This window comes from Panulirus ornatus, chromosome 41, assembly GCF_036320965.1.
Source record: "Panulirus ornatus isolate Po-2019 chromosome 41, ASM3632096v1, whole genome shotgun sequence".
NCBI classification, from domain to species: Eukaryota; Metazoa; Arthropoda; class Malacostraca; order Decapoda; family Palinuridae; genus Panulirus; species Panulirus ornatus.
The window spans coordinates 2,708,655-2,735,721 of NC_092264.1; the positions used below are offsets into that span (position 1 = coordinate 2,708,655).

Genomic DNA, 27,067 nt, shown 5'->3' on the forward strand with positions numbered 1-27,067 from the left:
AGATGGCGCGGCCACGGAGGATGTAAACAAGAGCACGACATTGATATGTCTGTCAGTAGCTCTTGTGTGTTGACGCTGTCATTAACTTTGTGTTACTTTCCGTATCGTCGTTATTTGTTGGTAGATGGACCAGTCTTAGAGGATGGAGTTACAGTAACCTGGTGCAATAATCACAAATGCAATATAGTCATCTGTGGCCCCTATGATATAGGTTAGTGCACAAACTTATTTTGTACTTGTGGCGAATCTTCTCTGGATCAACCTTGTTAACGGAGGTATGGGACGAGAAAACAGAAAGTTTTAAAATGTTATATACTTATTAAGTATTAAATTTTAGAGTATATAAGACTAAGATGGCGCAGGAAATATTTACAGGGGTTTAGATTATTTCATTTGGCTCGTAAGATGGGTGGTTAATTGTTGACGTTATGGGCGCGGTGAGTTTGATTGTGGAATGCTATTCATTGTGTTTTGCAAAGATATTGTAACGTGTTGAGACCAATATCATACCTTCAGGTCGTAAATAATGCCTCAGTTGGTATCCTTTGCAAATGAGTAAGTTGTTAGCGGGGAGGGATCTGAATAGCGGGGAAAATAAGGTGTTAACGAACGCGATACTTGGTGAAACACTTAATAGAAATCAGAACACTTGAGGAGCCACATCTGAATATCCCAAGCAACCAACGTGTCCCGTAATATTTTTATAGTCGAGTTATTCCACTAATATTCTCCTGTGCTTTGTTTGCTGAGGTGTTTGTGTGTGCTCGAATGCACTCAGCACGACCCTCCCAGCATTTGAGTGCAATCTTAAAGAGCACAAAGATTCATTTTATTCAAATGAAGTCAATGATGAAATAACATTATCTGTCAGGAAAGCTAGCTCCGGTTTTTCTAGGTTTATTAAGATTGCTTCTCAGTTTAGAGGCACTACTGAGTTAACTTATGGCTTTAGAAGAAATACATATGAAATTCCTCAGTAGAGGTGATTTATATAAGGGGAGTATTATGTTTTACACAATAATATATATTGGTAGGAGGTGGGTAATTTGATTATCCGGGAAAATATGGAGTAAAAGTATGGGAAATAATAGTTAATACACAATAGGTATGAAAACCTCACTTAGGTACCCTTAGTAAGCAAGATTTATAATACTTTCAGTGTTAATTCAAATAAATACGAATGTTAAGTTATAATTTGCATGCACCTGCTGGAAAGTTTGTTTGCAAAGTGTAATTACTTCTTTATACTCTAAGTACAGGATGGGAGTTTTAGTGCTTAATATTGTTAGTGTGTTTCCTTCCCACAGCTGCATGCTCCCAATACTGCACAAGGTAGATGATCACAAGTATAACAATGTGTATTTAGGTAAATTTTAACCTCTAGATGAGCTTAGATTAAATTGGTTAATATTGATTTAGATTTACCCCATATTGTACATGATCATCATGGGCGCGTTGTGTAGATGCCATGATTATTTTTCATGTGAGCAATTGTTTCATGTTGACAGAAGTTTTGTTTGTTCAGGTACGGGAATACTCCTTACGCATTTGGGGTGGCATACCCTCCACCTCTCTGTTAACTAGAGTGGAATTAGAAGCCTTATATCTCATCAGTTCCATTGGTATCATCTCTCATCAACCTTCCTTTTTCTGCAATAATTTGATGGTTGTTTTCATGAAGTTTGTCCCTACTCCCAAGGTTTGGACCCGTGGTATGCTTTTGGCTGCTGCTTCCCATGTCTTGGACAATCGCATGTTTACCAAATGGCGTCCTAGCTACGTCTCTTTGTTGTATATCAACTGACTTATATTTCTGTCTTGTGTCTCCCCTAATGATGTGATTATTACACGAAAGTGCATAGTGTCATTGTACAAAGGCAAAGCGGCTTGAGGTGAGTGTTCAAATTACAAAGGTATAAGTTTGTTGAGTAATCCTGGGAAATTATATAGGAGGGTATTGATTGAGAGGGTAAAGGCATGTGCAGAGCATCAGATTGGGGAAGAGCAGTGTGGTTTCAGAAGTGGTAGAGGATGTGTGGATCAGGTGTTTGCTTTGAAGAATGTATGTGAGAAATACTTAGAATACTCCCTGCATGTCGTAGAAGGCAACTAAAAGGGAAGGGAGCAGGAGGCTGGAAATCCTCCCCTTCAGTTTTTTTTTTTTTTCCAAAATAAGGAACAGAGAAGGGGCCAAGTAAGGATTTTTCCCGCTAAGGCTCAGTCCTTTGTTCTTAACGCTACCTTGCTGACATGGGAGATGGAGAATATGTATGAAAAAAAAATATATATTTTATAAATGAAATGGCCTTGATTAGGGCATGTATTTGCCTGTCCTGTCTCGGTGAACGTAAAGACTACTTTACAATATTGATTTTTCTCTTTAGATTGAATTTCTGATTAGTATTGGTACCTCATATTTTTTTTTGTTTGCAGATGGTTTAATGTGGCCGGAGAAATATACATGTTGCAATGGGAGACGAGCCACCTCCTTTACCACCGAAGCTGCGATCCATGACTGGAAGCCGATACACCGAACAAGACATTGCTAAAGCTTTAGAAGAAGAAAACAGAGAGTATGAGCGGATAAGAAGAGAGAAGTTGGGGCGGTCACAGTCCCAAAGATCTACATCCATAAAAGAAAATGGACTGCAAGGTAAATTATACACATGTTAGAGCCAGTATGGCTTTCACTGTGTAAGATGTACTGGTGATTTCACGTATGTGACTCAACTTTGGGCCTCCTTTCTTAGTGATTTTGATGAATCTTTTGATGTCGATGTCAACACTTACAATTTATTTCTGAGCCTTTAATTTCTTTAGTGCACAGCTTCATTTCTAGTTGTTCCATTGCAGTCTATATTGATGGAGCAACCTCTTATCACATCCATAGTGGTAGTCGAAAAGGTAATGTCCTGTTGCCTGACCTTTCTGCTTTCTGCAAATGGTCTTGTTTCTTCTTATGCTGATAATTCCATTCTTCATACCATCACTCCTCTTTCTTCCCATCCTCTCTCCAATACTCTTTTTTACTTTCTCTAACATATTTTTGCTTTTAATACACTCATGTTTCAGGGATCCATGTGCCTATCTGACTTCTCTGTTGGTTGGTAACTTATTAACTATTAACTCGCTTTCCTTGTTTTCCTTTAATGTTTTGTCACACCCCTTTCTCTTATAGTGTGAGGCTTTATCCAGTACTAGAAAAAAAACGTGGTCTCTTTATCTATGTTATTATTGTATAGATAACACTGTGTTACAAATGTTTACCTTTTTGTTGTTGTTGGATAACAAGTGTTATTTTCTAATTGATTATGTCAAAGTATAAAAAATGGCTATTAGTCCCTTGAAACTTTGCCTTTGTGATCAGGACAGTGATATTTTGTAATTTGCCTATTTTTTTTAGAACATTCCAGATCGAGTCAATGCTGAGTAGCTGTTGTAGAACTTTTAAACATTTTCCATTAATATTAATAGCAGTATGAATATAAGGGCCTTAAGCCAACCAATTCATTTTAGATATAGCTGCCTAAGTGGATACATATACATACATATTTCTGAGATGGTATCTAGAGGCTTCAAGCATCAGGCAGACATGTTTTGCTATGTTTGCTGCCAGTTTATCAAAACGAGTGAAAAAGTACTCCATGGCAGCATCAACTAAGATGTGCGAGGCTTACAAGGCATATTTCAGCATGCCTGTCGGGGATCAAGACAAAGTCTGGGCTTCTCATTTCACCTGCGAGGAATGCAGAAAAACTCTGCGAGGTAAGATAGACAATTGTTGCTCCTTTAGATGTCACAATTTTGTGTTATAACATTTTTTAGAATGAGAAAATCTGTAATTTTTTTCTATTTTCAATATTATTGAAAAAGTATATGGAATATGGTGAGAGAGTCTCTGACACATCAGTCATGGGTGAATTTTATTTATAAACAGGTATTTGATTTTTTTCATAATCACAGTTTTGTATTGTTCTTTTGCAGGATGGTACAGAGGGGAAAAGAGAGCCATGAAGTTTGCTATCCCAAGAATTTGGTGGGAACCCACTGACCTCTCAAGCAGTTGCTACTTCTGCATGATGGACCCTTCCAAATGTTGGACTGGGAAGACTGCACCTGCTATCACATATCTGGACCTTCCATCATCCATTTCCCCCTGTGCCACATGGCCCTGAACTCCGTGTACCCATTCCTCCGGAGAAAGAACAGCCATTGTCAGAACAGACCGGCATGTCAGAGGGGAAGACATTGTAGATCCACATTACAATTTCAGAGTTGCAGCTGAGGAGAGATACCCAAACTACCCCACTCAAAAAGACCTTGTTGGATGAAAGTGTGCAAATCACAGATCAGAGGAAGCATCAGCTAGGTTTTTCCAGCTTCTTCACCCATCAAGATGGGCTCTGCTTCTGCCACACTGTAACTAGTCTGTTTGAGGCAATTAAAATCGCATTTAACCTGAACAAGTGGCGCCTCTTTATTGACAGCTCATCTGAGAACCTCAGAGCTGTGCTGCTCCATAATGGGACCCAGTACCCATCTCTTTCCCTGGCTCACTTGGTGCACCTTAAAGAAGAATACAGCAGTGCCTTGGAGTATGATGAGTACAGCTGGGAGGTTATCAGAGACTTCAAAATGGTAGCATTCCTGTTAGGTCTCTAAGGCAGTTTTAGTAAGTTTCCCTGCTATCTTTGCCTTTAGGACAGCAGGGACACCACAGCGCACTCCCATAGGTAGGACTGGCCACATTGGGCTGAGTTCTCTGTGGTGATGAACAACAAGTGTGAGCCACTGGTAGATCCCTGGAAGGTGTTGATGCCACTACTGCACATAGAATTAGACCTTATGAAACAATTTGTCACAGCTTGAGATAAGGAGTCTGCAGCCTTCAAGTAACTTCAAGACTTCTTCCCTAAGTCTGAGACAAAGGTTAAAGCCGGTGTCTTCATCAGACCACAGATAAAGAAGATCTTGGAGTGCAAGGAATTCCCCAAGAGGCTGTCTAGAATGGAGAAAGCAGCTTGATACAGCTCTATCAGTTGTTAGGGGCTTCTTGGGCAATCACAAGGCCAAAAACTATGTGGAGCTGGTTGAGACTATGGTGAAGAACTACAGCAAAATGGGCTGCAGGATGGCCCGCAGAGTCCGTATCCTTGCTGCTCATCTTGATAAATTCAAGAACATGGGAATGCATTCAAAGGAGCAAGGTGATTGCTTCCATCAGGATATACTGGAGTTTGAACGCCACTACCAAGGAACATATAATGAGAACATAATGGGAGATTATATTTGGGTTGTGAATCTTGAAAGGGATTTACAGTGCAGTCGTAAATCTCGAAAAACTACCCGCCGCTAAATCTTTTGTTATCACTTTTTTAAGTGTAAATACATGTTAATCTTAATTCATATGTTGTTTTTCTGACTTTATGTGAATGAAAATGGATAGATTTGCTCATTGTCCAATTGGTAATATGTAAATTTCAAGATATCATTGTCTTAGTCACAAAAGCAAAGTTTGAAGGGAGGATTGGCTTTTTCTCTACTTTTTGAGCATAAGCAAAAAGGAAATAACTTACTACACAGGAACAAAAATTGTTACACAGTGTAATTATTAGTTGTGTTGAACTTAGTATAAATCCATGCTGGCCTTTGTTTATGAAATTGTTACAAAAAAGATGTTTCATAATGTGCTTTTTATCACTCTTGTGTATTTTGATTTTATGAGTTATTAGGTTAAGTGATGTGTATTGTTTTTGTGTATTGGAGTTACATGTATGCCATTTTGTATATATGTGGTATGCTAAATTGATTTGTGCTCTATAACATCATCAGTGGTTTTGCTATTTTGAGTCATTTTAAGAATTATTTGTGGAATTCCAGTCAGGTCCTGGTGCTGACTTCTCTATAAGATGATGAGATGTGTCAGTTAATTCCCCTTATGATATGTTAATATATGTAAGGGTGTGCTTGTTGTAATGAACGAATATTTCATCTATATCTTTCATATTTTATGCTGAAAACTGACTTAGATGCTTCATTAACATTTGGATTTTTTCCAGGTCATTTTCATATTCTTTTCCTACACAAAGATATACAGCCTAGATCTTATCTTCTCTGTTTTATTTGTGTAATATATGTAAATACATCTTTGATTTTGTTCCATGCTTTGGAATATTTTCATGTCATTCAGTCTCCTCTTTATGTCAGCATTTCGTATTTTTTGCTTCAGTTCTTCCATCTTTGTGTTTTTGCAAATCCTAACATTCTCCTTTAGTCTCTTCTGTTCCTCATGTGACTCACTTCACATACATCCATGCCCAAAACACCCATCATCTACCACCCTATCATTGAACTCATTGAAGCATTCTTCAGAATATTCCCTCTGCTCTGAGCATCTCCCCTTGACCTCATTTCTGCATGTAACCACTTCCCAGCTGCACCCTTCACTGATGTTCCCATATTTGTTCTCCTGTTAATCTCACATTATTAACTGCCTTTCATAACATTTTTGTATTTTCTTTGAAGTTTGTATGTGTTTGCTCACCCCTACTCTTATTACCATTGATCTTAGTGTGCAATTATTCTTTCACTTTATTGATGAAAGAGTGAAGAGTTACTTTTATGTAAAAAATTGTCAAGTTTATGCTTTTTTTTTTTTTTCATTATACTTTGTCGCTGTCTCCCGCGTTTGCGAGGTAGCGCAAGGAAACAAGCGCAAGTTTATGCATATTGATTAATTATTTTGTCCTTAACATTTCAGATCGACCAAGGTCTCAGACTCCCACTGAAAGAGGAAGCACAAGGACAGGGGAAGTTAAGTCTAGACCTCGCCCAAATACTGTTACATCCCATCCTACACCGAAGCCTCGAACCATTAGTCTCTCACAGACTCATTCAGTCAAGCTTCTTAGTCAATCACAAAGTATCTCCAAGTCTAGATCAGTTTCTTGTAGTGCTTCTAATATCACAACCTCCACATCTGATTCAGTTAATACCCAACATTCGACGTCATCAAGCTTGTCATCTAGAAGTTGTATAGATGGAAATAATCAGCATGACTTGATGTCATTTCACAGCCCAGAGAAACCAAAGAATGATATACTTGAACTCCTCCAAAACATTAATGCTAATCAGAGTGCAGTGGTTCCTGTTTCAACTTCTCAGGGAACTTTCAGAATGTCAAGCACTTATAGACAATCATTTAACTCTCAACAGACACCACTGGGACCAACATCAAGTCTGCCAACATATCAGGGGTCCATTGCCCCAGTGTTCACTGGTTCTCAGTGGCCAGCAATCACTCAGAATGGGACGTCTTACCTCAATTATAGCTCGGCATCTTCATCAGTTCCATATAGACCATCGATGTCACAGTCACAGTCCTTATCCAGTAATCTCAGCTTTACAAATTTCTCAAATCATGGCCAGTTAGTACCAGCATCTCAAACACCTAATTCCCAGACTGCTCCAAAGTTACCCCAGAGGTGTCCAGTGTTGGAGATTCACCGCATGAGTACCCTGGTTAATCAGTTATCTCTGACTCAGAGTGCTTCAAATAGTCCAGTGATTTCTCCTACAGCTGCTGGGACACCCACGATAGAAATACCTGTCGCTTCCAGTCTTGTTGGAACTAAAGCTAGCTCACTTAAAGGTGATGATCTCATAGACTTGGGTGTAGGATCACTACTAAAAGATACGTTAGATAGTGTAGCAACAAGGACTAGTGTCTTAGATGTGTTTGATCCCATACTACTAAAAGCCAAAGAAGAGGAAGAGTTAAGAAAAAAATCAGCAGTTACTTCAGTTAGTACAGGAGGAATTGACGAAAAAGTTTCAAATGCTGATGTTCCCATTAGTAAAGAGGCTCATGAATTACTTCAATATAAGACACTCAAAAAAGTTAGTGACGATGAATTAAGTTATTATGAACAGGTTGATCCCTTTGAATACATGCATCCTGGTGCAAGCAGCACAAGGTCAGATCCAGTGTATGATATATATGATGGTTTAGTGAGTCCAGGAGCAGTTGGGGGAGAGACTTTTGATATTCCACCACCTCTGCCACCACGAACAAATATAAGAGAGGCAGAAGTTGAGTTACGCAAAACTGTGAAGAGTCCCAAAGTGCAAAAGAAACATCTGGAAAAGGTAAGACTCCCGTATCTCTTAATTATGAATTTAACACTTTTTATATGATTTACTGAAGTGCATAATTTTATTTATCATATTGGTATAGATTGTGCCAATTCGGTTACGTTGAATGTGCATCTTGCTTTATTTTTTGTATGCTGAAAAGCAGTATGAGAGGGAATGGAATTGATTACTGACTTGATTCGGAATGTCTCAAGATAACAAAAGCTGTCACATTGTTGGAGTTCTCAGTTAACTTCTCCTGAATTGTTTTCAGGACTTGTAATGAATATGCTCAAGTAGTGTGCACATTTTTTTTTTAATTTTCCAAAAGAAGGAACAGAGGGGGCCAGGTGAGGATATTCCAAAAAAGGCTCAGTCCTCTGTTCTTAACGCTACCTCGCTAACGCAGGAAATGGCGAATAGTTTAAAAGAAAGAAAGAAAGAAAGTGTGCACATAGTTAACTCTCTCGTCCAGTTTTCTAAAGGCCCACGACTTAATGATGATTTGCCAAAGGCAAAAATTTCTACGTATTTTCTTAGTGTATGTGTTTTCTGTCATGCAAAATTTCACTCTCAAGATTGTCTTAGTACTTCTGTCTTCCTTATTCAGGTAAACAATTTAGTATTTTTGATATGAAAATGATATATATCTTGTGTAATATCTGTTGATGAAAAATGTTCCTTTTATGGGCAGCTAATGATTTTGAAATGCAGCAAGTACATGTTTCGACATTCCCAATTTAAAACAAAGATTGGAGTTATAGCTATGTAAATGGCAAGATGATTTTTACTGGAATTATTGTCTCCATTGATAGAATAAATAAAAGTAATGAAAGTTAAAATAGATTGTGGAAGTTGTAGTGTAGATGATGTGTTCTATACTTGTGTCTGTTTTGAATATATACCTTTTGTTATACAGCATTGTGGTCTATATTTTTTTACAGTCTTCTTGCAACTTAGTCTTACTTTTTTCTGCTGATTCCTTCATTGTAATACCCCTCTTATTTTTCTTCCAACTCTGTTTCTCACCACTTTCAGACTTCCTCTTCATATACTTCCTTTGACTAACTTAGTTATATACTTTTTGTCAATTTCCCCAGCATTCATTCTTTCCCCACTCCCCACAAGTCCATAGAACCTTTTTAGCTACTCTCCTCAAAACACCATATGTCACCCTGACTTCATTCCTCTTTCAGTCCCCCCTCTAGAATCCACCATGTCACCCTGACTTCATTCCTCTTTCAGTCCCCCCTCTAGAATCCACCATTTGTCAAAAAATCCATTCCTACTACAGACATTCTGCTTGGTATAAACCTGGGTTTTATTTGTTTTCAGGTGTGTTTATTGCATTCTTTCTATGAGCAATCATTGCCACACCTAGACTCATTTTTCATTTCAGTGTACATCTGCTTTAGCCAATTAATCTACTTTTCACAACTTCATATTCTTAGCTTTCATACATCTATCCATTGCTAAGTCTATTGACTAAAATCTCATAAGATATTGCCAAAATACTTAAACTGAATTAAATACCACCATCTCTTTCTGAGCTATGTTCCAACGGGATAGGTATCCCTTTTTTGTACAACATAACATCCTTGCATTTGTTTGCATGAAATTGAATATTTCTTTCTTCACCACCATTGATGATGTGACAGTTCCATTTTACCCTCTGCTGCCTTTCCCTCCCCCATTGTCTTTAAGCCTTACTGCATTGTTGGTGGAAAGTATTCAAATATACACAGTCTGTGAAGGCTAGAGACTATCAATCCAGAAAGCTGCCCAGCTTGATGCATGATCCTTTTTAGGATTATGACTGTATACCAGAGAAATAGTCTGCCCTTATTTTGGTAATCCATCTTCCCTGATACCTTCTTTCCATGTGCAAAATGTCTTGAGGGAATCTTTCACTGTGCTTCTTGCGTATGGCTCTTAAGGTTGTGTAGAATTCAAGATGGGAATCTTAAGAATTGTATTTTAAGACTCACATTGCAGCTCAAAATATTACATCATCTGACTGTGTTTTCAAGTGTTTCCATGTAGCTATCAAATATTGTATTTAAAAGATGACAAATCATTCTTTCAAAATCTTTTCTCATTTGTTACACCACTGTAGCAACATCAAATATGCAGAGCCACATATCCCAATGGAACAGTGCTCATCAAGAATAGGATATCAGAAGTCTTCAATCATTCCCTAACCTAGACAGACACAAATCAAGCTCAAACTCTCCAGTCACCTTGAATGAACTATCACTTCTGTTAAACAAAACATGTACCATTCTAAGCATCACATACAGCACATACATAACATTCATTCCTTACTTCAATAACATCAGTATGAAAGCAATGTACAAATTGATTTCCACCAGATAACTTACTGACTCAAGAATTGGATTAGAAAAAGAAACCCACAATGTCCTCTATGAACAATTCATCTGCTTCACCCACATTAAACTATGCCTCACCTGCATGATCTTCCACCCTCTCTAAAGCAAATACAACAAAGCTGAATACCTCGCAAAATAGTAACCCCAGAACAATCACTAGGTGCCTAGCTACCACAAATTCTTGTCACCTTCACAATGATGCTTAGCTACCACAAACTTGCATCACCTTCACAATGAAACAAAGATCCTCCCAGTACAGTTCCACTTCAACATGATCAGCACTCAGTTCTTTGCAACAGCACCTGGATCCCTTCCACCCAAACCTCTCTGTATCTAACCACCAGTCCCCAAGTAGAAATATAAAGCTTACCCCTCCCTCACACTTTAGTAATCTCTAGTCACAGGCCTCCAATTCCCCAGCAGATATAATGGGGACAAAACATATTCACACTAAATTCGACAAGCACTAAATTGATGACCTTCCAACTCAGTCTTTAACTGCAGTCCACCAAATACACACCCATCTGAACCCTCACTCCCCAAACAGACACAAGTCACACTTTCCCATCAATGGTCTAGACATCACCAATACAACACTACAAACACTGTTTCAGCATATCCCAGGAACAATCATTCCCACAATGCAACTTCGATAAAAATGATTCTGAGCACTTGCTACTTGAATGCCTTGCACCCTCTGCACAATAGATGCACACACGTCACAGTACTTTATTACCTATGGTCCCATCTGATGGATGTGGCCAGCTTTCTGAATACTGCAGAAGCCCCATAAAGATGGAAGGGACTCCTGGAGCAGGAAATAAGTAAAGAATTGGTTATCAGCAACTGCATGGTCAAGGTTGTACTGTGAGTGAAAAGTCAGTTTGGGCATGCTGTATCGTTGGAGTACAGTCTTATCAAAGAACTGCTTCCCTAAGAAGTCAACATTTCCCTGCTATTGGAAGTAGTGCAGCCTTTAGCTACAGGAGCCTTTAGAAAGTTCTTCAGCACCAGGACTCTTTCATTGAAATTGATTCTTGGGTAATTATAGATGGATTGATATGAAGAAATTATTGCTGAAATGTATCCATGACGATGGATAGGATTATTCTGTTGCTTTTTTAGGTTTAGGAATAATTACTAGTCACAAAACAAAAGTGAAAGATGAATTTGATGAGTTTTTGTATAACTGGTAAGGCATATAGAAACACAGCTACCATGAGGATTATGCATTAATAAGATTGTAATATATATGCTTGCAGTATTGGCACTATGGTAAATAAGTCTGTAAAATTTGTGAATGTATTATTTATACTCTGGAATACCAAGTAAAATCAATGTGCTCATTTTTTTTACATTAAAAATTGTGATCAGATTAGAATTGTAACAGGTGAAAGGAGTCTCAGAGATAAAAGCTTATCAACAGTTTCCATTGTGTATGAGAATTATCAGTTATATCCAGGTGGGAGTAATGTAGATATGATATGGATCCGGTAATCGGGTAGGTTGCTATGTTTGTCTTATTATTGTGGTAACTATCATAGTTACTTTCCTCCAGTTAGTGCACATAATTCAGTTGTAATATAAATGTCTTCGTATGTGAATAATTTTTTTTGAAAACAAGAGGTAAATATGGTTCAGACTGGGACAACAAAAGAGGTAGGTGGTAACCCAAGACGACCTCCAAGAAAATTGAAGAAATCAGTGAAGAAAAAAAGTGTATTCTACTCCATCCCTGTGGCTACAAATTGTACTGAATGTTTGCCAGTACAGGGTGTTCAAGAGGCTGAAATACCAGGAATTGCAAAAAATGAAGACTCAGGCCTGGTGGAATTTACAGATAATTGTATTATTCCTTATGAAGATGAAATAGAGGATGATGTTAATTATCAGATTAAGACTCGAAAATCAGAGAGTCACTGGTATATGATTTACTATGATGGTAGTGTTAATATAAGTGAAGATGAAGAAGGGATTGATATGGAAAATAGAGGATGTGATGAGATTGATGGAACCTCCATAGCTTCAGCACGACCTTCATTTGTGTGTGCACTTCCAGATTTCAAAGAAAAAGCTGAGGAAGGGAATATAATGGTAAATTGAATTCTGTTTATTACTTGCTGAAGATTTTTAAGGTTATTTTTAGTAAAATATTGCATTGATACCGTGTTAGAGACAATGTTTTTTCTGTTGCTTGCTAGATTTTTTTTTGTTTTTCTATGATGAAAATCCCATTTTGGTATTATCTGCAAAGGCTAATACAAAACTGTGGCTCATATATTGTGTCTGTGTCAGAATAAGAATGAGCATTTTGCTTTGGAGGCATTAGAAATAGCTTTTTCTTAACAGTGTTTTATGATGTTTTAGAAAGTGAATGAGCGTTCAGTAGCAATCAGCGAGAGAAAGCATAAACATTTCATTTACTTCTCATATAATTGTCATTCTTGTTACTTTTGTTGCCAGAGCTTATATTGGATATGTTCTTGTTGACAGTATATTACATAACAGCTTTAAGATATTTCAGAGATATTCAAAAAGTTTTGGAGATGATCTGAAATTAATTGGTGATTCTGATCTTTCATGGTGGCAACTTTGATAACTCTCTTCTAGAACTCATGTTGAATGTATATATCTATTAGAAAAGTATTATATCCTCACCCCTATTGCTGTGTAATTTCTTTTCAGTACGATGCCCTGAAAAGTGTCAATAATCACCCTAAAGATTATTTTTTCATACTTGATTGTTGTTTTCTGCACAGCAAGGTAGCGCCAGGAACAGGTGAAGAAAGGCCATATACGCTCAGATCCGTTCTTTATTTGTCATATGAAATGCACTGAAAAATTAGATTATTGATTATAAGGTTTTCATTACTTTTTCATCATCAAAGGGAGGTATATTTTTCTGTATTTGGAACTAAAATGCCTTGAAATTCATAATGGATTGAGAAAAGTGATGAAAATGTGTGAAAAATCATTTTCCCCATTAATGATACATAGATTTACTTAGCTAAGTCAATAAACTTTTAAAATCAATATTTATTTTAAAGATATTATGACTCATTATATATTATCCCTGGGGATAGGGGAGAAAGAATACTTCCAACGCATTCCTCACGTTTTGTAGAAGATGACTAAAGAGGACGTGAGCAGGGGGCTGGAAACCCTCCCCTCCTTGTATTTAACTTTCTAAAAGGGGAAACAGAAGGAGTCACGCGGGGAGTGCTCATCCTCCTCGAAGGCTCAGATTGGGGTGTCTAAATGTGTGTGGATGTAACCAAGATGAGAAAAAAGGAGAGATAGGTAGTATGTTTGAGGAAAGGAACCTGGATGTTTTGGCTCTGTGTGAAATGAAGCTCAAGGGTAAAGGGGAAGAGTGGTTTGGGAATATCTTGGGAGTAAAGTCAGGGGTTAGTGAGAGGACAAGAGCAAGGGAAGGAGTAGCACTACTCCTGAAACAGGAGCTGTGGGAGTATGTGATAGAGTGTAAGAAAGTAAACTCTAGATAGTCATGGGTAAAACTGAAAGTTGATGGAGAGAGGTGGGTGATTATTGGTGCATATGCACCTGGGCATGAGAAGAAAGATCATGAGACAAATGTTTTGGGATCAGCTGAGTGAGTGTGTTAGTAGTTTTGATGCTTGAGACCGGGTGACTGAGTTTGGTAAACTGTGTGAAAGAAGAAAGCTGAGAGTAGATGTGAATAAGAGTAAGGTTATTAGGTACAGTAGGGTTGAGGGACAAGTCAACTGGGAGGCAAGTTTGAATGGAGAAAAACTTGAGGAAGTAAAGTGTTTTAGATATCTGGGAGTGGATTTGGCAGCGAATGGAACCATGGAAGCAGAAGTGAATCATAGGGTGGGGGAGGGGGCGAAAGTTCTGGCAGCATTGAAGAATGTGTGGAAGTCGAGAACATTATCTCGGAAAGCAAAAATGGGTATGCTTAAAGGAATAGTGGTTCCAACAATGTTATATGGTTGTGAGGCGTGGGCTATGGATAGAGTTGTGTGGAGGAGGGTGGATGTGCTGGAAATGAGATGTTTGAGGACAATATGTGGTGTGAGGTGGTTTGATCGAGTAAGTAATAATAGGGTAAGAGAGATGTGTGGTAATAGAATGAGTGTGGTTGAGAGAGCAGAAGAGGGTGTTTTGAAATGGTTTGGTCACATGGAGAGAATGAGTGAGGAAAGATTGACCAAGAGGATATATGTGTCGGAGGTGGAGGGAACGAGGAGAAGTGGGAGACCAAATTGGAGTTGGAAAGATGGAGTGAGAAAGATTTTGAGTGATTGGGGCCTGAAAATGCAGGAGGGTGAAAGGCGTGCAAGGAATAGAGTGAATTGGAACGATGTGGTATACCGGGGACGACATGCTGTCACTGGATTGAACCAGGGCATGTGAAGTGTCTGGGGTAAACCATGGAAAGTTCTGTGGCCTGGATGTGGAAAGGGAGCTGTGGTTTCGGTGCATTATTACATGACAGCTAGAGACTGAGTGTGAACGAATGTGGCCTTTGTTGTCTTTTCCTAGTGCTACCTCGCGGACATTTGGGAGGTGGGGGTTGTTATTTCATGTGTGGCGGGGTGGCGATGGGAATGAATAAAGGCAGGCAGTATGAATTATGTACATGTGTATATATGTATATGTCTGTGTGTGTATATATATATATATATATATATATATATATATATATATATATATATATGTATATGTTGAGATGTATAGGTATGTATATTTGCGTGTGTGGACGTGTATGTATATACATGTGTATGTGGGTGGGTTGGGCCATTCTTTCGTCTGTTTCCTTGTGCTACCTCGCTAACGCAGAAGACAGCGACAAAGCAGAATAGATAAATAAATGAATTATGTCTCATATGATAATGATGATATGAGGATAAGACGCAAAGGATATTTTGGAAAAGTTTCAAAAGTTTGGTGAAAAAATTAATTTGATATTACCATGGTTTGTATTTTCTAACATGTTCCAAGTAAATTATGATGACATCACATGATACATTATTATGTACATTATTCATTGATTACATCTAAATTCAGTGAAAAATGCATTATTATCATAAATCTATAAGCTGATACCTGTAGCTAGATATCAAATTTTGTCATCAGTTGAATTGTCTAAATCTGGGAGGCTTTGCTTTGGACATTCTCAGTCTTGCCATTTGTGGCCAGGAACTGGTATAGCAGAGCTGATTGATGGAATTAGGGCAGATGTTTCCATTTTCAATCACCCATTTCTTCCTCTGAGGCATCATGATCAGTGCTCAGTATTCTGAATCTCACTCCCACACTGATTTTCAAAATGGCCTTGATATTTGCATCAGTTACAGCCTTCTTATTCATCCTACATATGATTTTTATGGGAAGAAATAATGTTTTTAAATGAGCATGAAAACACCATATAGCTGATTATTCAGTAATCTCTGGCCTGTATCACAATATAAAGGAAAATGAAGCAAAACAGTTACATAGCAGTAAATAGATAATTGACTAATGAACCAATAACGTCATGATCAAAATACAGGAGTTGAACAACACGGGCTAGATGGCTACTCTTTTCCTGCATGGTCACTCACCTGATTGAATGTAAATAAAAACTTACGACTGATATAAGAGGACATAGAACATCCATATGAATAACAGGATGATGTAGCATTTGTAACTTGTCTGTAAGTATAAATCCAAGCTGAAACATCAAATGAAGCAAACTCAATTGTTTTTCTGACTCTTGCATTTACTTTCCTTATCACCCTATACATAAACAAATTAAACATCCTTGGTGACATCACACACACCTATGCAGCAGATCATCCTTCACCTGGGACCACTCATTCTACTACTATACATGCCTTACACTCTTGATAAAAACACTGCTTCTGGTAGGTTTCCTTCCTCTTGATAAGACCTTCCACAAGGCATCTCTATCAACCCTGTCATATGCATTCTCGAGATCCATAATTTATTTAAATCCGGACTTTATATGTATATGATTTATGTTGAGTTCCAAGATAAGTTAGTAAATTAGTCAAAGGATTAAAAAAAGTGAGGATATTTATCTTCTTAATACAGGGCAAAGTTATAGAATACCTAGCTGAATGATAGATTTAGGATATTTACTTTTTAGGGCACAGGTTAAACCACTGAATCCAAAGTATGAACTACCAGAACAAGTAGTGCTGCAATTAGGCAGCTGAAGCTGCTAACAGATGGCAATATGATTGAATTTGATGATGCTGGTCCAGATATAAAGGGCATATGAATTAGGAAAGAAAGAAAGTACAGCTGAAGATGGATAAAAGAACAATTTTATAATGGTGAATGTGTTGATATATGCAAAAGAGGGGAAAAGAAGAATAAGAGACCTGCTACTTATAAACATACTTGGATTCCATGGAATCTCTACAGATAAGAAACTGTAATTGTTGGGAATGACTTGGTCATTTGTTTCTTCAAAGGTAAAAATAAGGTTGTGGAAAAGGATACATATTTGTTGAAAAGAAGGACCATGGAAGGTTGTAAATGGAGAAAAGATATGTGAAATAAAAACAAACCTGTGGTTGATATTGACTTGAGCACAGATCATGGATGAATGGCATGGCTGCATATGCTAAATTCAGGTTGGTACTCATGATGTAAACATTGTTCCTTCATAAGAGATTATGGCAAGCAACTATTTGTGCATGGCAATGGTATCAAATGCTCGGATGGCAGAATTTCTTAATGGTTGCTATTGTGATTTAGCCTATTATTTACAAAGAGATGGGATTTCGTACTTTCCTTGCTCACTCTGTAACTCATCTTGGCAAGAAAGAGGATTAAAAGATAGCTAGGGAGTGGATTAGGATAAAGGGATTTGTGAGTGGAATATCATCTTAGCACGTGAGGCAACATAAATTTCCTTTTCAGTGGTGATTGATGAATACTCTGGGTATACTTGAAGGACTAAGTTCTTTCTTTTCAGAGTGAATGTCTCTTTGATAAGCTTTTAAGCAAGCCAACCTTGGAAAATCTTTAAACCTCTGACTTAGAAAATCCCATGAATATCAAAGATTACAGTAATATGAGGACGATTCAGTGTAGGTTCTTTTATTAAGGCAGACATAGAAAAAAATACTTTATATTTTTTGCATTAAAGGGAATTTTTCAGGATTTTCTGGTGAGTATTTAACCACGATACATTTTTCTTACAGACAGATAGCAAGATTTGTTAATGCCTGTGTAGAATATATTGTTCTCCCTGTTTCCTCTGATGAATAATACACTGTTGCACATGTATATTTATTAAGGACAGTGAATTATCTGTATCACATTCTGATGTGCCCCTTCTTTCTCTGATAGATAAAACTGATTCCTCAAGGAATATTGTAGATTGTGCTCTTCATATCATTATTTATGCTCTTGTTCCAGAAACGATCTGAAGAGTTATTTGATGGAAAGGCCAGTACAAATCAGATTCATCTACGCAAGATTCCAGCACTCAGTGCTGATGATGAAGCAAGAGCCTTTTGGGATAGCATTAAGAAACGCAGAGGTAGTGTATTGTCTCACGTCTGGACATTTGGTTACAGCAGTAGAAAGGGAGATTCATTAGGATTTTTTTTTTGAAAAATTGGGTTTATGACCTACTGAACTTTTGTCTGTCTGGTGGGGAAACACTGGTTTTCCCTACCTGTTATTATCCTCCAAATTTGTTAACATCTGTTTGCTCATTTTGGGTCCAGCTTTGGCCAATGAGAAGCCACCACAGAGATACTATCATTAACCCACTCATTTGCAGCTACTAAGAGCTTAGAATTTCTCTTGGAAGCACCCTGTGAAAACATACTACAGCCATTTTTTTCTGTTTTGTACATTTTTTCATACTTCATCATCATATACATACACATGCACAGACAAATACACATATTTACACATGTACATATTTGTACTTGCTTGCCTTCATCCATTCCTGTCACTACCCCATCCCACAGGAAACAGCATCGCCATCCCCTGCATCAGCAAAGTAGTGCCAGGAAATAGACAAAGTAAGGTCACGTCTGCTCACACTTGATTCTCTAGCTGTCAGATTTGAAAAGAAAAATGCACACATATATGGTTGCGAAGCTTGGGCTATAGACAGGGTTGTGTGGAGGAGGGTGGATGTGTTGGAAATGAAATGTTTGAGAACATTATGTGGTGTGAGGTGGTTAGATCAAGTAAGTAATGAAAGGGTAAGAGAGATATGTGTTAATAAAAAGTATGGTTGAGAGAGCAGAAGAGGGTGTATTGAAATGGTTTGGTCACATGGAGAGAGTGAGTGAGGAAAGATTGACAAAGAGGATATATGTTTCAGAGGTGGAGGGAACAAGAAGGGGGAGACCAAATTGGAGGTGGAAGGATGGAGTGAAAAAGATTTTGAGTGATTGGGGCCTGAACATACAGAAGTGTGAAAGGCATACTGGGAGTAGAGTGGATTGGAACGATGTGATATACCAGGGTCAACGTGCTGTCAGTGGATTGAACGAGGGCATATATAGTTTGGTCACATGGAGAGAATGAGTGAGGAAAGAATGACAAAGAGCGTATTTAGCTCAAGAGGTATAAGGAACGAGGAGCAGTAGGAGACCAAATAGGAGGTGGAAGGATGGAGTGAAAAAGATTTTAAGCGATCGGGGCCTGAACATACAGGAGGGTGAAAGGCATGCAAGAAATAGAGTGAATTGGAACAATGTAGTATACCAGGGTTGACGTGCTCTCAATGGATTGAACCAGGGCATGTGAAGAGGCTGGGGTAAACCATGGAAAGTTTTGCGTGGCCTGGATGTGTAAAGGGAGCTGTGGTTTTGGTGCATTACACATGACAGCAAGAGACTGAGTGTGAATGTATGTTGCCTTTTTGTCTCTTCCTAGTAAATGAAATATTGAGAGTTGAATGGGGTGTGATGAAGGGGTTTGAACATATGGGGAGCATGAGTTAAGAAGTACTAAGAGGATATATTTGACAGAAGTTGAAGGAGCAAGGAGGAGGGTTGATGGAAAGATGGAGAGAAGATGGTTCGAATTAACAGTGCTAGAACATACAGGAGGATGAGGTGTTTAGAAAGGACAGAGCAGTATGAAGTAATGTGGTGGTAAGGGGTTGAAATGCTGTCAGTGGGTTTCACCAGGGAATATGAAGTTGCCAAGGGGAACCACAGAAAGGCCTGTAGGGCTATTATGGATTGGGGGCACTGGTTTTGGTGGATTATACATGACAGCCAGAGAGTGATTGTGAGCAAATGAAGTCTTGTTCATAAATCCCTAGTGTTAACTTGCTATGCAGGAAACAGCAGACTAATATTAGTAAAATTCTTCTTAATTACATTTTTTCATTGTTCTGTAATTTTTAGTATCTGTATGTGTTTATGATTTATTAGATTCATGCCACTTATTTTTCAGGAGAATACACATGGAATGACCACATTGGGAATCCGGGTTTGCTGCACAGTGCATGTTTGGAGGGAACTGTTGATCCCAATCTCAGTGTTAAGCTAACTGTACACTACCATGATGGAGAATGTGTTACTTTTACCTGCAGCTGTAAGTTTTTCACCTGTACCTTATTGGTTGTGTGATTATGATGGCATGCCACTGGACTGAACTTTTTTTCACTTTTCATTGAAAAGTTTGTAAAATGAAGCTAAATTTATAACTTTTTTTTTACTAATATTTATAGGGATGTTGTTGTTTTTGTAGTTAACATTGTGAAATGCATTTTTAGTTTTACAGCTGATGCTTTTTGTATTGATTTATACCTTCATCAGTGTTGCAACTGTTTGGCCTCTTTGGACTCTGATTGTCATGTGAAGAATAGATTTATTTTAATTCATTTCTTATAAAAGAAAATTGTATTGTTCAGGATGTGGGAGCAAGGGGGGTTGATTATTATCAGAAATGTGGCCTTTGGTGAGTTGGCATTGAAAACAAGTGAGTTAAATGAATAAGCACAATTTAAATCACACAGAAATATGATAAAGTTGTATATAGAGAATTTGAATGAAAGTTGTATGTGGAAAAATGTTATTGATAGATTTAAGGATTTTGGGGTAAATTTATGATGGGAATTAGGTAATGTAATTTAAATTCTTTTTGAGAAATGCATTTACAGATGATATTAAAGAACTTTGTGATTACATAAGGATGGTGAAATGATAGAATTGCATTTAATAAGAATAGTTAGCATAGAAATATAATATTAAACTTGTGAGTACTAAGTATCAAAAGATGTAGTCTGCTGATTAGGTATAAAAAGAAAATATCCTTCTAATAACTAAAAAGAATGCTCAAATTATGGAGCTTTAAGTGTGTTCATTATACATGGTAAAGTGTTAGGGAGACTGGTGATCGAGAAGTTGGTGGTATGCATGGAACATCTGATTGTTGGAAAGGAGCAGCTAAAGCTGTAGGATTTCGCCTTTAAGAATTTGATTGACTGAGAAGTACTTGGAGAAATAGTGTTAATTTTTGTGTTATATGTGGATATGGAGAAAACATATGATAGGGTTGATGTAAAGTCTTTGTGGATGTTTCTGCAAATATTTGGTAAATGGAAAGTTATGTAATACATTGATGAGTTTTTGCCAGGACAGTAAGACGTATGGGTTGAGGCAGTTATAATTACTAAGAGTTTTTTTAAGGATATAGCTTTACACCTATCTTTAGGAATTTTATTATATTCTTAATGACTGTGCAGCTGTAAGGTAATTTAGATGGCATTTGTTTTATCAAGCTGCTTCAAAAGCCAATCATGAAGGAAATACCTGTTTCTTTTAATGAGTTAAGTAAGCACCCACACTCTCTTGCTACCAAGTGAAAAACAATGAAGTAATGAAAATTGTTAGTTTTAGAATAAAGAAAATTACTTTAGTATTAGTGCTTGTATTTTTGATGATAAAACATTTTTTCATTCTTGATTGCCATTTCCCTTGTCAGTGAGATAGTGCCAAGAATAGATGAAGAAAGACAAGCATCCATTGCCATCCATTCTCTTGCTGTCATGTGTAATGCTTTGAAATCACAGCTCCCTATCCTTACCTAGGCTCCACAGACTTCCATGTTATTTACCTCAGCTTCATATATGCCATGGTTCAGTCCATTAATAGCATGTCCATGTGCCCAAACCATTTCAGCACACCCTCTTCATCTTCAGCTCTCGCATTCATACTCTTCTTACTACCACGCTTCTCTCTTACCCAATGATAGATATGTTTGAAGGTGTAGTAGTCTCCGTGATGTATGTATGTGAGCCATGGGTTATGGATGAGGATGTGTGGAGGAAGATGGATGTGTTGAAAATGAAATATTTGAGGAGGTTTGATTAAGGAAGTAGTAAAAGGTAAGAGAGAAACATAATAGAAGAGTGTGTTTTCGAGAACTAAAGAGTTTGTAATGAAATGAATTGACAAAGAGGATGGATGTGTCAGAAGTGGAGGGGATAAGGAGATGGGAGAGACCAAATTGGAGATGGAAGGATGAAGTGGAAAAGATTTTGAGTGCTCATGGCATACAAGAGGGTTAAAGGCATACACAGGACAGAGGGAATGGGAGCAGTGGGCAACATGCTGTCAGTGCACTGAATCAGGGCATATGATGCGGCCAGGGGAAACCAAAGAAGGGTTTATGGGGTTTGCATGTGGTTTGTGGGTGTTAGTTTTGGTGCATTATGCATTATAGTTAGAGAATTGCTGTTGAGCAAATGCCGTCTTTCCTCATCTGTTCCTGGCGTTGCTTTGCTAACATATGAAATAGCAGACAAGTGTGAATAAAAGAATTATAGAAAATTTTATGTTCATTTATTCTTGAATATAAGATTTTATATTTGTTTATCATATTTAGTCGCTGTCACCCACATTAGTGAGGTAGCACAAGGAAACAGACAAAAGAATGGCCCAACCCACCCACATACACATGTATATACATAAACGCCCACACACGCACATATACATTTCAACGTATACATACATATGCATACAAAGACATTTACATATATACACATGTACATATTCATACATGCTACCTTCATCCATTCCCATCACCACTCTGCCACACATGAAAATGGCATCCCCCTCCCTCCCACATGAGGTAGCGATAGGAACAGACAACAAAGGCCACATTCGTTCACACTCAGTCTCTAGCTGTCATTTGTAATGCCCTGAAACCACAGCGCCCTTTCCACATCCAGGCCCCACAAAACTTTCCATAGTTTACCCCAGACGCTTCACATGCTCTGGTTCAATCCATTGACAGCACGTCGACCCTGGTGTACCACATCGTTCCAATTCACTCAATTCCATGCACACCTTTCACCCTCCAGTATGTTCAGGCCCTGATTGCTCAAAATCTTTTTCGCTCCTTCCTTCCACCTCCAATTTGGTCTCCCACTTCTTGTTCCCTCCACCTCTGACACGTATATCCTCTTTGTCAATCTTTCCTCATTCATTCTCTCCATGTGGCCAAACCATTTCAATGCACCCTTTTCTGCTCTCTCAACCACAGTCTTTTTATCACCACACATCTCTCTTACCCTTTCATTACCTACTTGATCAAACCACCTCACACCACATATTGTCCTCAGACATTTAATTTCCAACGCATCCACCCTCCTCTGCACAACCCTATCAGTAGCCCATGCCTCGCAACCATATAACATTGTTGGAACCACTATTCCTTCAAACATATCCATTTTTGCTCTCCGAGATAACATTGTCGCCTTCCACACATTCTTCAACGTTCCCAGAACCATCGCCCCCTCCCCCACCCTGTGTAGATATATACTTGTATAAGTGATATGTTATCCCTGGGGATAGGGGAGAAAGAATACTTCCCACGTATTCCCTGCGTGTCGTAGAAGGCGACTAAAAGGGGAGGGAGCGGGGGGCTGGAAATCCTCCCCTCTCGTTTTTTTTTTAATTTTCCAAAAGAAGGAACAGAGAATTGGGCCAGGTGAGGGTATTCCCTCAAGGCCCAGTCCTCTGTTCTTAACGCTACCTCGCTAATGTGGGAAATGGCGAATAGTTTGAAAGAAAAGAAAGAAAGTGATATGTATGTATGTGTTGGGTTTAGTGTATATTGTGTTAAAGTATACTTAGAAAGAAAAGCTAACCTAAGAAAAACCTAACCACATGAAGCAAGTGACACTGCTGGAGAAGTCATCAGATCATTGTACATATCCCGTTAGCATCTCTAACCCCTTCACTAAGCCACTTGCATGATGCTCCTTAGCTTAAGGTGAGTTTTGATAATCCTCCATGCACTCTACACCAGCTCTTGGGTGAGGTGACATGCAAGACTCGTCTTCTGCCTCTCCTGAGGCCTCAGCTTCATTGAAGCAAGATGACACCTCTAACCTCAGCTGGGCCAGATGCCATCCCCAGCTTTTCTTGAGTAATTACTTGTTGTTGTCTTAATTTACTTGAGATGGGAAAGTGTTAAGACATTAGAATGAGTACAGGTGGTTATTATAGGTGTGATGTAAAAGCCTTACATAAATTTATATATTGGGAAAATAAAACCCCACAGGTTCAGATATGATTCACTCTATGTGCTATCAAGTCCTGTTAACACAGGAGGTATCCAAAATCCAGAAAGTTTTGAAATCTTGAAACTGCTGAGACCCAAGGTTGCCAGAATTGAGGTCAGAAGTGATGTTGTTTTGCAATACTTGACTCCTATTACTTGACACCATTGCTGTGCAAATGCTGCATGCCATTATCATAACCACACTTACTCCTAAGGTTGTTAAGATTCTTATGTATCAGTTTCTTAAGTATTATTCCTGAATACCTAAGAAATATATTTTTCTCTGTAGTGGACTCAAGTGTGGAGCATGTTGTGATGCACGCCGTGTGTACCTTAGAGCTTCGTGGTGAATCTGCAGACTACATTCTCAAGGTGAGTTTCATTTAATTCAAATGCAAGGCTTACTGCTTCTTAGTAACTGTTACTTAGTAAGTGTTAATTTGAATTACACAGATTAATTGCTACTGTGTTTCTTTTGGAGTAGAATGGCTGTCTACTGGGCGTGACATAGCATTAGTTGGTCCAAAACTTGACATATACACCAAGTGATCAATAACAATGTTTTGCTTGACCTTTCCAAACAATCAGTCTGTTTTTCAAGGTTTGAAAATAGAAAGTTGAACTCAACCCTAAAAGTGATATGGTCATGAGTTAGCAGTGCATGGTTTCAATGCTCTTATCATCATTTAATGATTTAACAGTTTCCACCCAAATATGAATTCCTGTCTAATGTTTGATTCCACCAGCTATCTATAGATGTCACCAGTTATTCCTCTGCCATAGCTGAAGAAAATATCACAAGGCCCAGTCATCCATATACATCACTGAAATAAAATTTTATGCAGAAGAGTAGTTAGAATTATATAAAAAGTTCCATATATTTTTCTTTTCATACTTGTTCTCCATATCCCTTGTTATTGAGGTAGTGCCAGGAACATACAAAAAAATGGCCTCATTCGCTCACATCCATTCTCTGTCACATCATTCCAAATCACGCTATCTCGTACATTTCTTGTACCATCTTGCATGTCCAAACCCGTCACTCAAACTTTTTCCATTCCATCCTTCTGTCTCCAATTTGGTCTCCTCCTTCTTGTCTTCTCCATTTCTGACACATATATTCTCTTTGTCAAGCTCTCCTGCCTCATTCTATCCATTTTTCCAAATAATTTTAGTACGCCCTCTTTAGTTCTCCCAACCACACTCTTCTCTTCACTATGCCTAGCTCTTACCCATTTATTACTTATTTGATCACCCCACTTACTCCACGGTTGTCCTCAAACATTTGATTTCTAGCATGTCTGCCCTCCTTTGCACATCCTCATCTATAACCTATGCCTAACATCCATACATCATCACTGGGATTACTGTACCTTCAAGCATATCTATTTTTGCCCTCCTAGTTAATGACCTCTTTCCACACAGTACTCAGTGCTCCCAGAACCTTTGTCTCTTCACCATCCCTATGACTTACTTTCACAACTTTAGTTCCAATAAAATGGAACTGTGGAATGTGTGTGGTATATTTAATGTATATGGCATAGAGTAATGCCTGAAAAGTAATATAATGTGTGTGTTTTACTTTTGTATGTACTCATATGTACACTGTATGTCTGTGAAATCACTGCTGAATATAAACAATTACCCTGTCGTATGGTGGCCACCTGCCGTCCTCAGTGCATTCCATTCATAACCCTACCTCTTGAATAGATAGGAATGTATACCACTTTTTTAGGGTGTTTATTTACTAATGGGTAATATACATATATGTTATAGATGAATATTATTCTGATTTTTTCACACAGGAGAGTGTTCCATAGGATGTTCCTCCTAAGTTTTAAGTTTTTTACATTGTGCAAAGTAATGACTCTGATTTAGAATAGAGCTGAGAATATTGAAAGTATTTGAACATAAAGATTGTTTTTAGAAATGGGAGTTAAGTTTTAAGGTGTAGAGTTTAGACCTCAGATTGTTTTTAGAAATGGGAGTTAAGTTGTAAGGTGCAGAGTTTAGACGTCTTGATAATTTTCCTGTAAATTCACAGAATGCTTAACAAAAACTGTGGTAATGATATGTTTTGTGTATTCTGACATTTTCTGTCCTAACCTTCCTTTCTCGCAGTTTCTATTTCATTATATGTGCTTTCTCCTTACATCACCTCCAACTCATCAGTTTTCCTCATTTATCTGTTCTGGATGCTTCCTCACTCATATGGGACATAGCAAACAAGCATAAAAAAAAAGATTATGTGATCATAATCATGTTCCATTTAACACCAATTTTTATCATGATTAGGGTAAACTGCTTGTGAATGTATAGCAACCGTATCCTTATTTCGCAATTTCTGTTTTGTCTCAACTTCTTTTCATTGTTCATTTGACATTAGTGTACTATTTCAGCCATTTAGCACCTTCATTTTATTGATCCATATGAAATGCATAAACCAAATATCTGATGATTTAATCTGATTTCTTTTCATTATCCTATTGTTTTTTCATAGTGATGGACATAACAATGGCAAAACATGCTAAGTCATAACCATTTCAGATGAAAGGAAAATGGATTAAGGAAAAGGATTGAAATAATCAGTCAGAGCTCATCACATGTTTTTACACATGACCTTTAAATGTAGAAATTTTCATAGGAAGAGGGAAAGATGGAAGAACGAAGAGAGTTTCACAGCTTTGTTGATCAGTGGTTGGTGTCTAGAAAGGGACTGTGGGAAGCAACAGCTTGATGCAAGTCACAAGCATAGGTGACTGAGATGCATGTAGGCAGCTGAAGAGAGCAGTGTCCAAAGTAATACCTAGAGAGTAGACATTAGATATTTTGAAAAGTAACAAAAAAAAAAGTAAATGCAGGTAGCGTACCTTCCTCTGAGTATGTACAATGAGATTTTGCCATGATGATAGGGCTGGGATGGTTGAAGAGAGGTGGTGCCTGAAAAAGCAGAGAGATCGAAGGTTTTTATCCCACTGTGGCTAATTTTAAAGTTG

General features: G+C 38.0%; 1 protein-coding gene across 2 annotated transcripts in view; it reads left to right on the forward strand.

Annotated features, from left to right (window-relative positions):
- Window positions 1-22: 22 nt before the first annotated feature.
- LOC139761616 (phosphatidylinositol 4-phosphate 3-kinase C2 domain-containing subunit alpha-like) overlaps window positions 23-27,067 on the forward strand; it is a 90,879-nt gene continuing 63,834 nt past the window's right edge. The window contains exons 1-6 of one of the 2 annotated variants that reach the window (XM_071685874.1): window positions 23-211; window positions 2,434-2,653; window positions 6,761-8,148; window positions 17,943-18,066; window positions 19,953-20,093; window positions 24,361-24,443. In XM_071685874.1, coding sequence (XP_071541975.1) covers window positions 2,470-2,653; window positions 6,761-8,148; window positions 17,943-18,066; window positions 19,953-20,093; window positions 24,361-24,443 — 1,920 coding nt within the window. In that variant the 5' untranslated portion in view covers window positions 23-211; window positions 2,434-2,469. Of the gene's footprint in view, window positions 212-2,433; window positions 2,654-6,760; window positions 8,149-12,050; window positions 12,618-17,942; window positions 18,067-19,952; window positions 20,094-24,360; window positions 24,444-27,067 lie in introns of those variants that run through there. The other variant, XM_071685875.1, reaches the window with a different exon arrangement.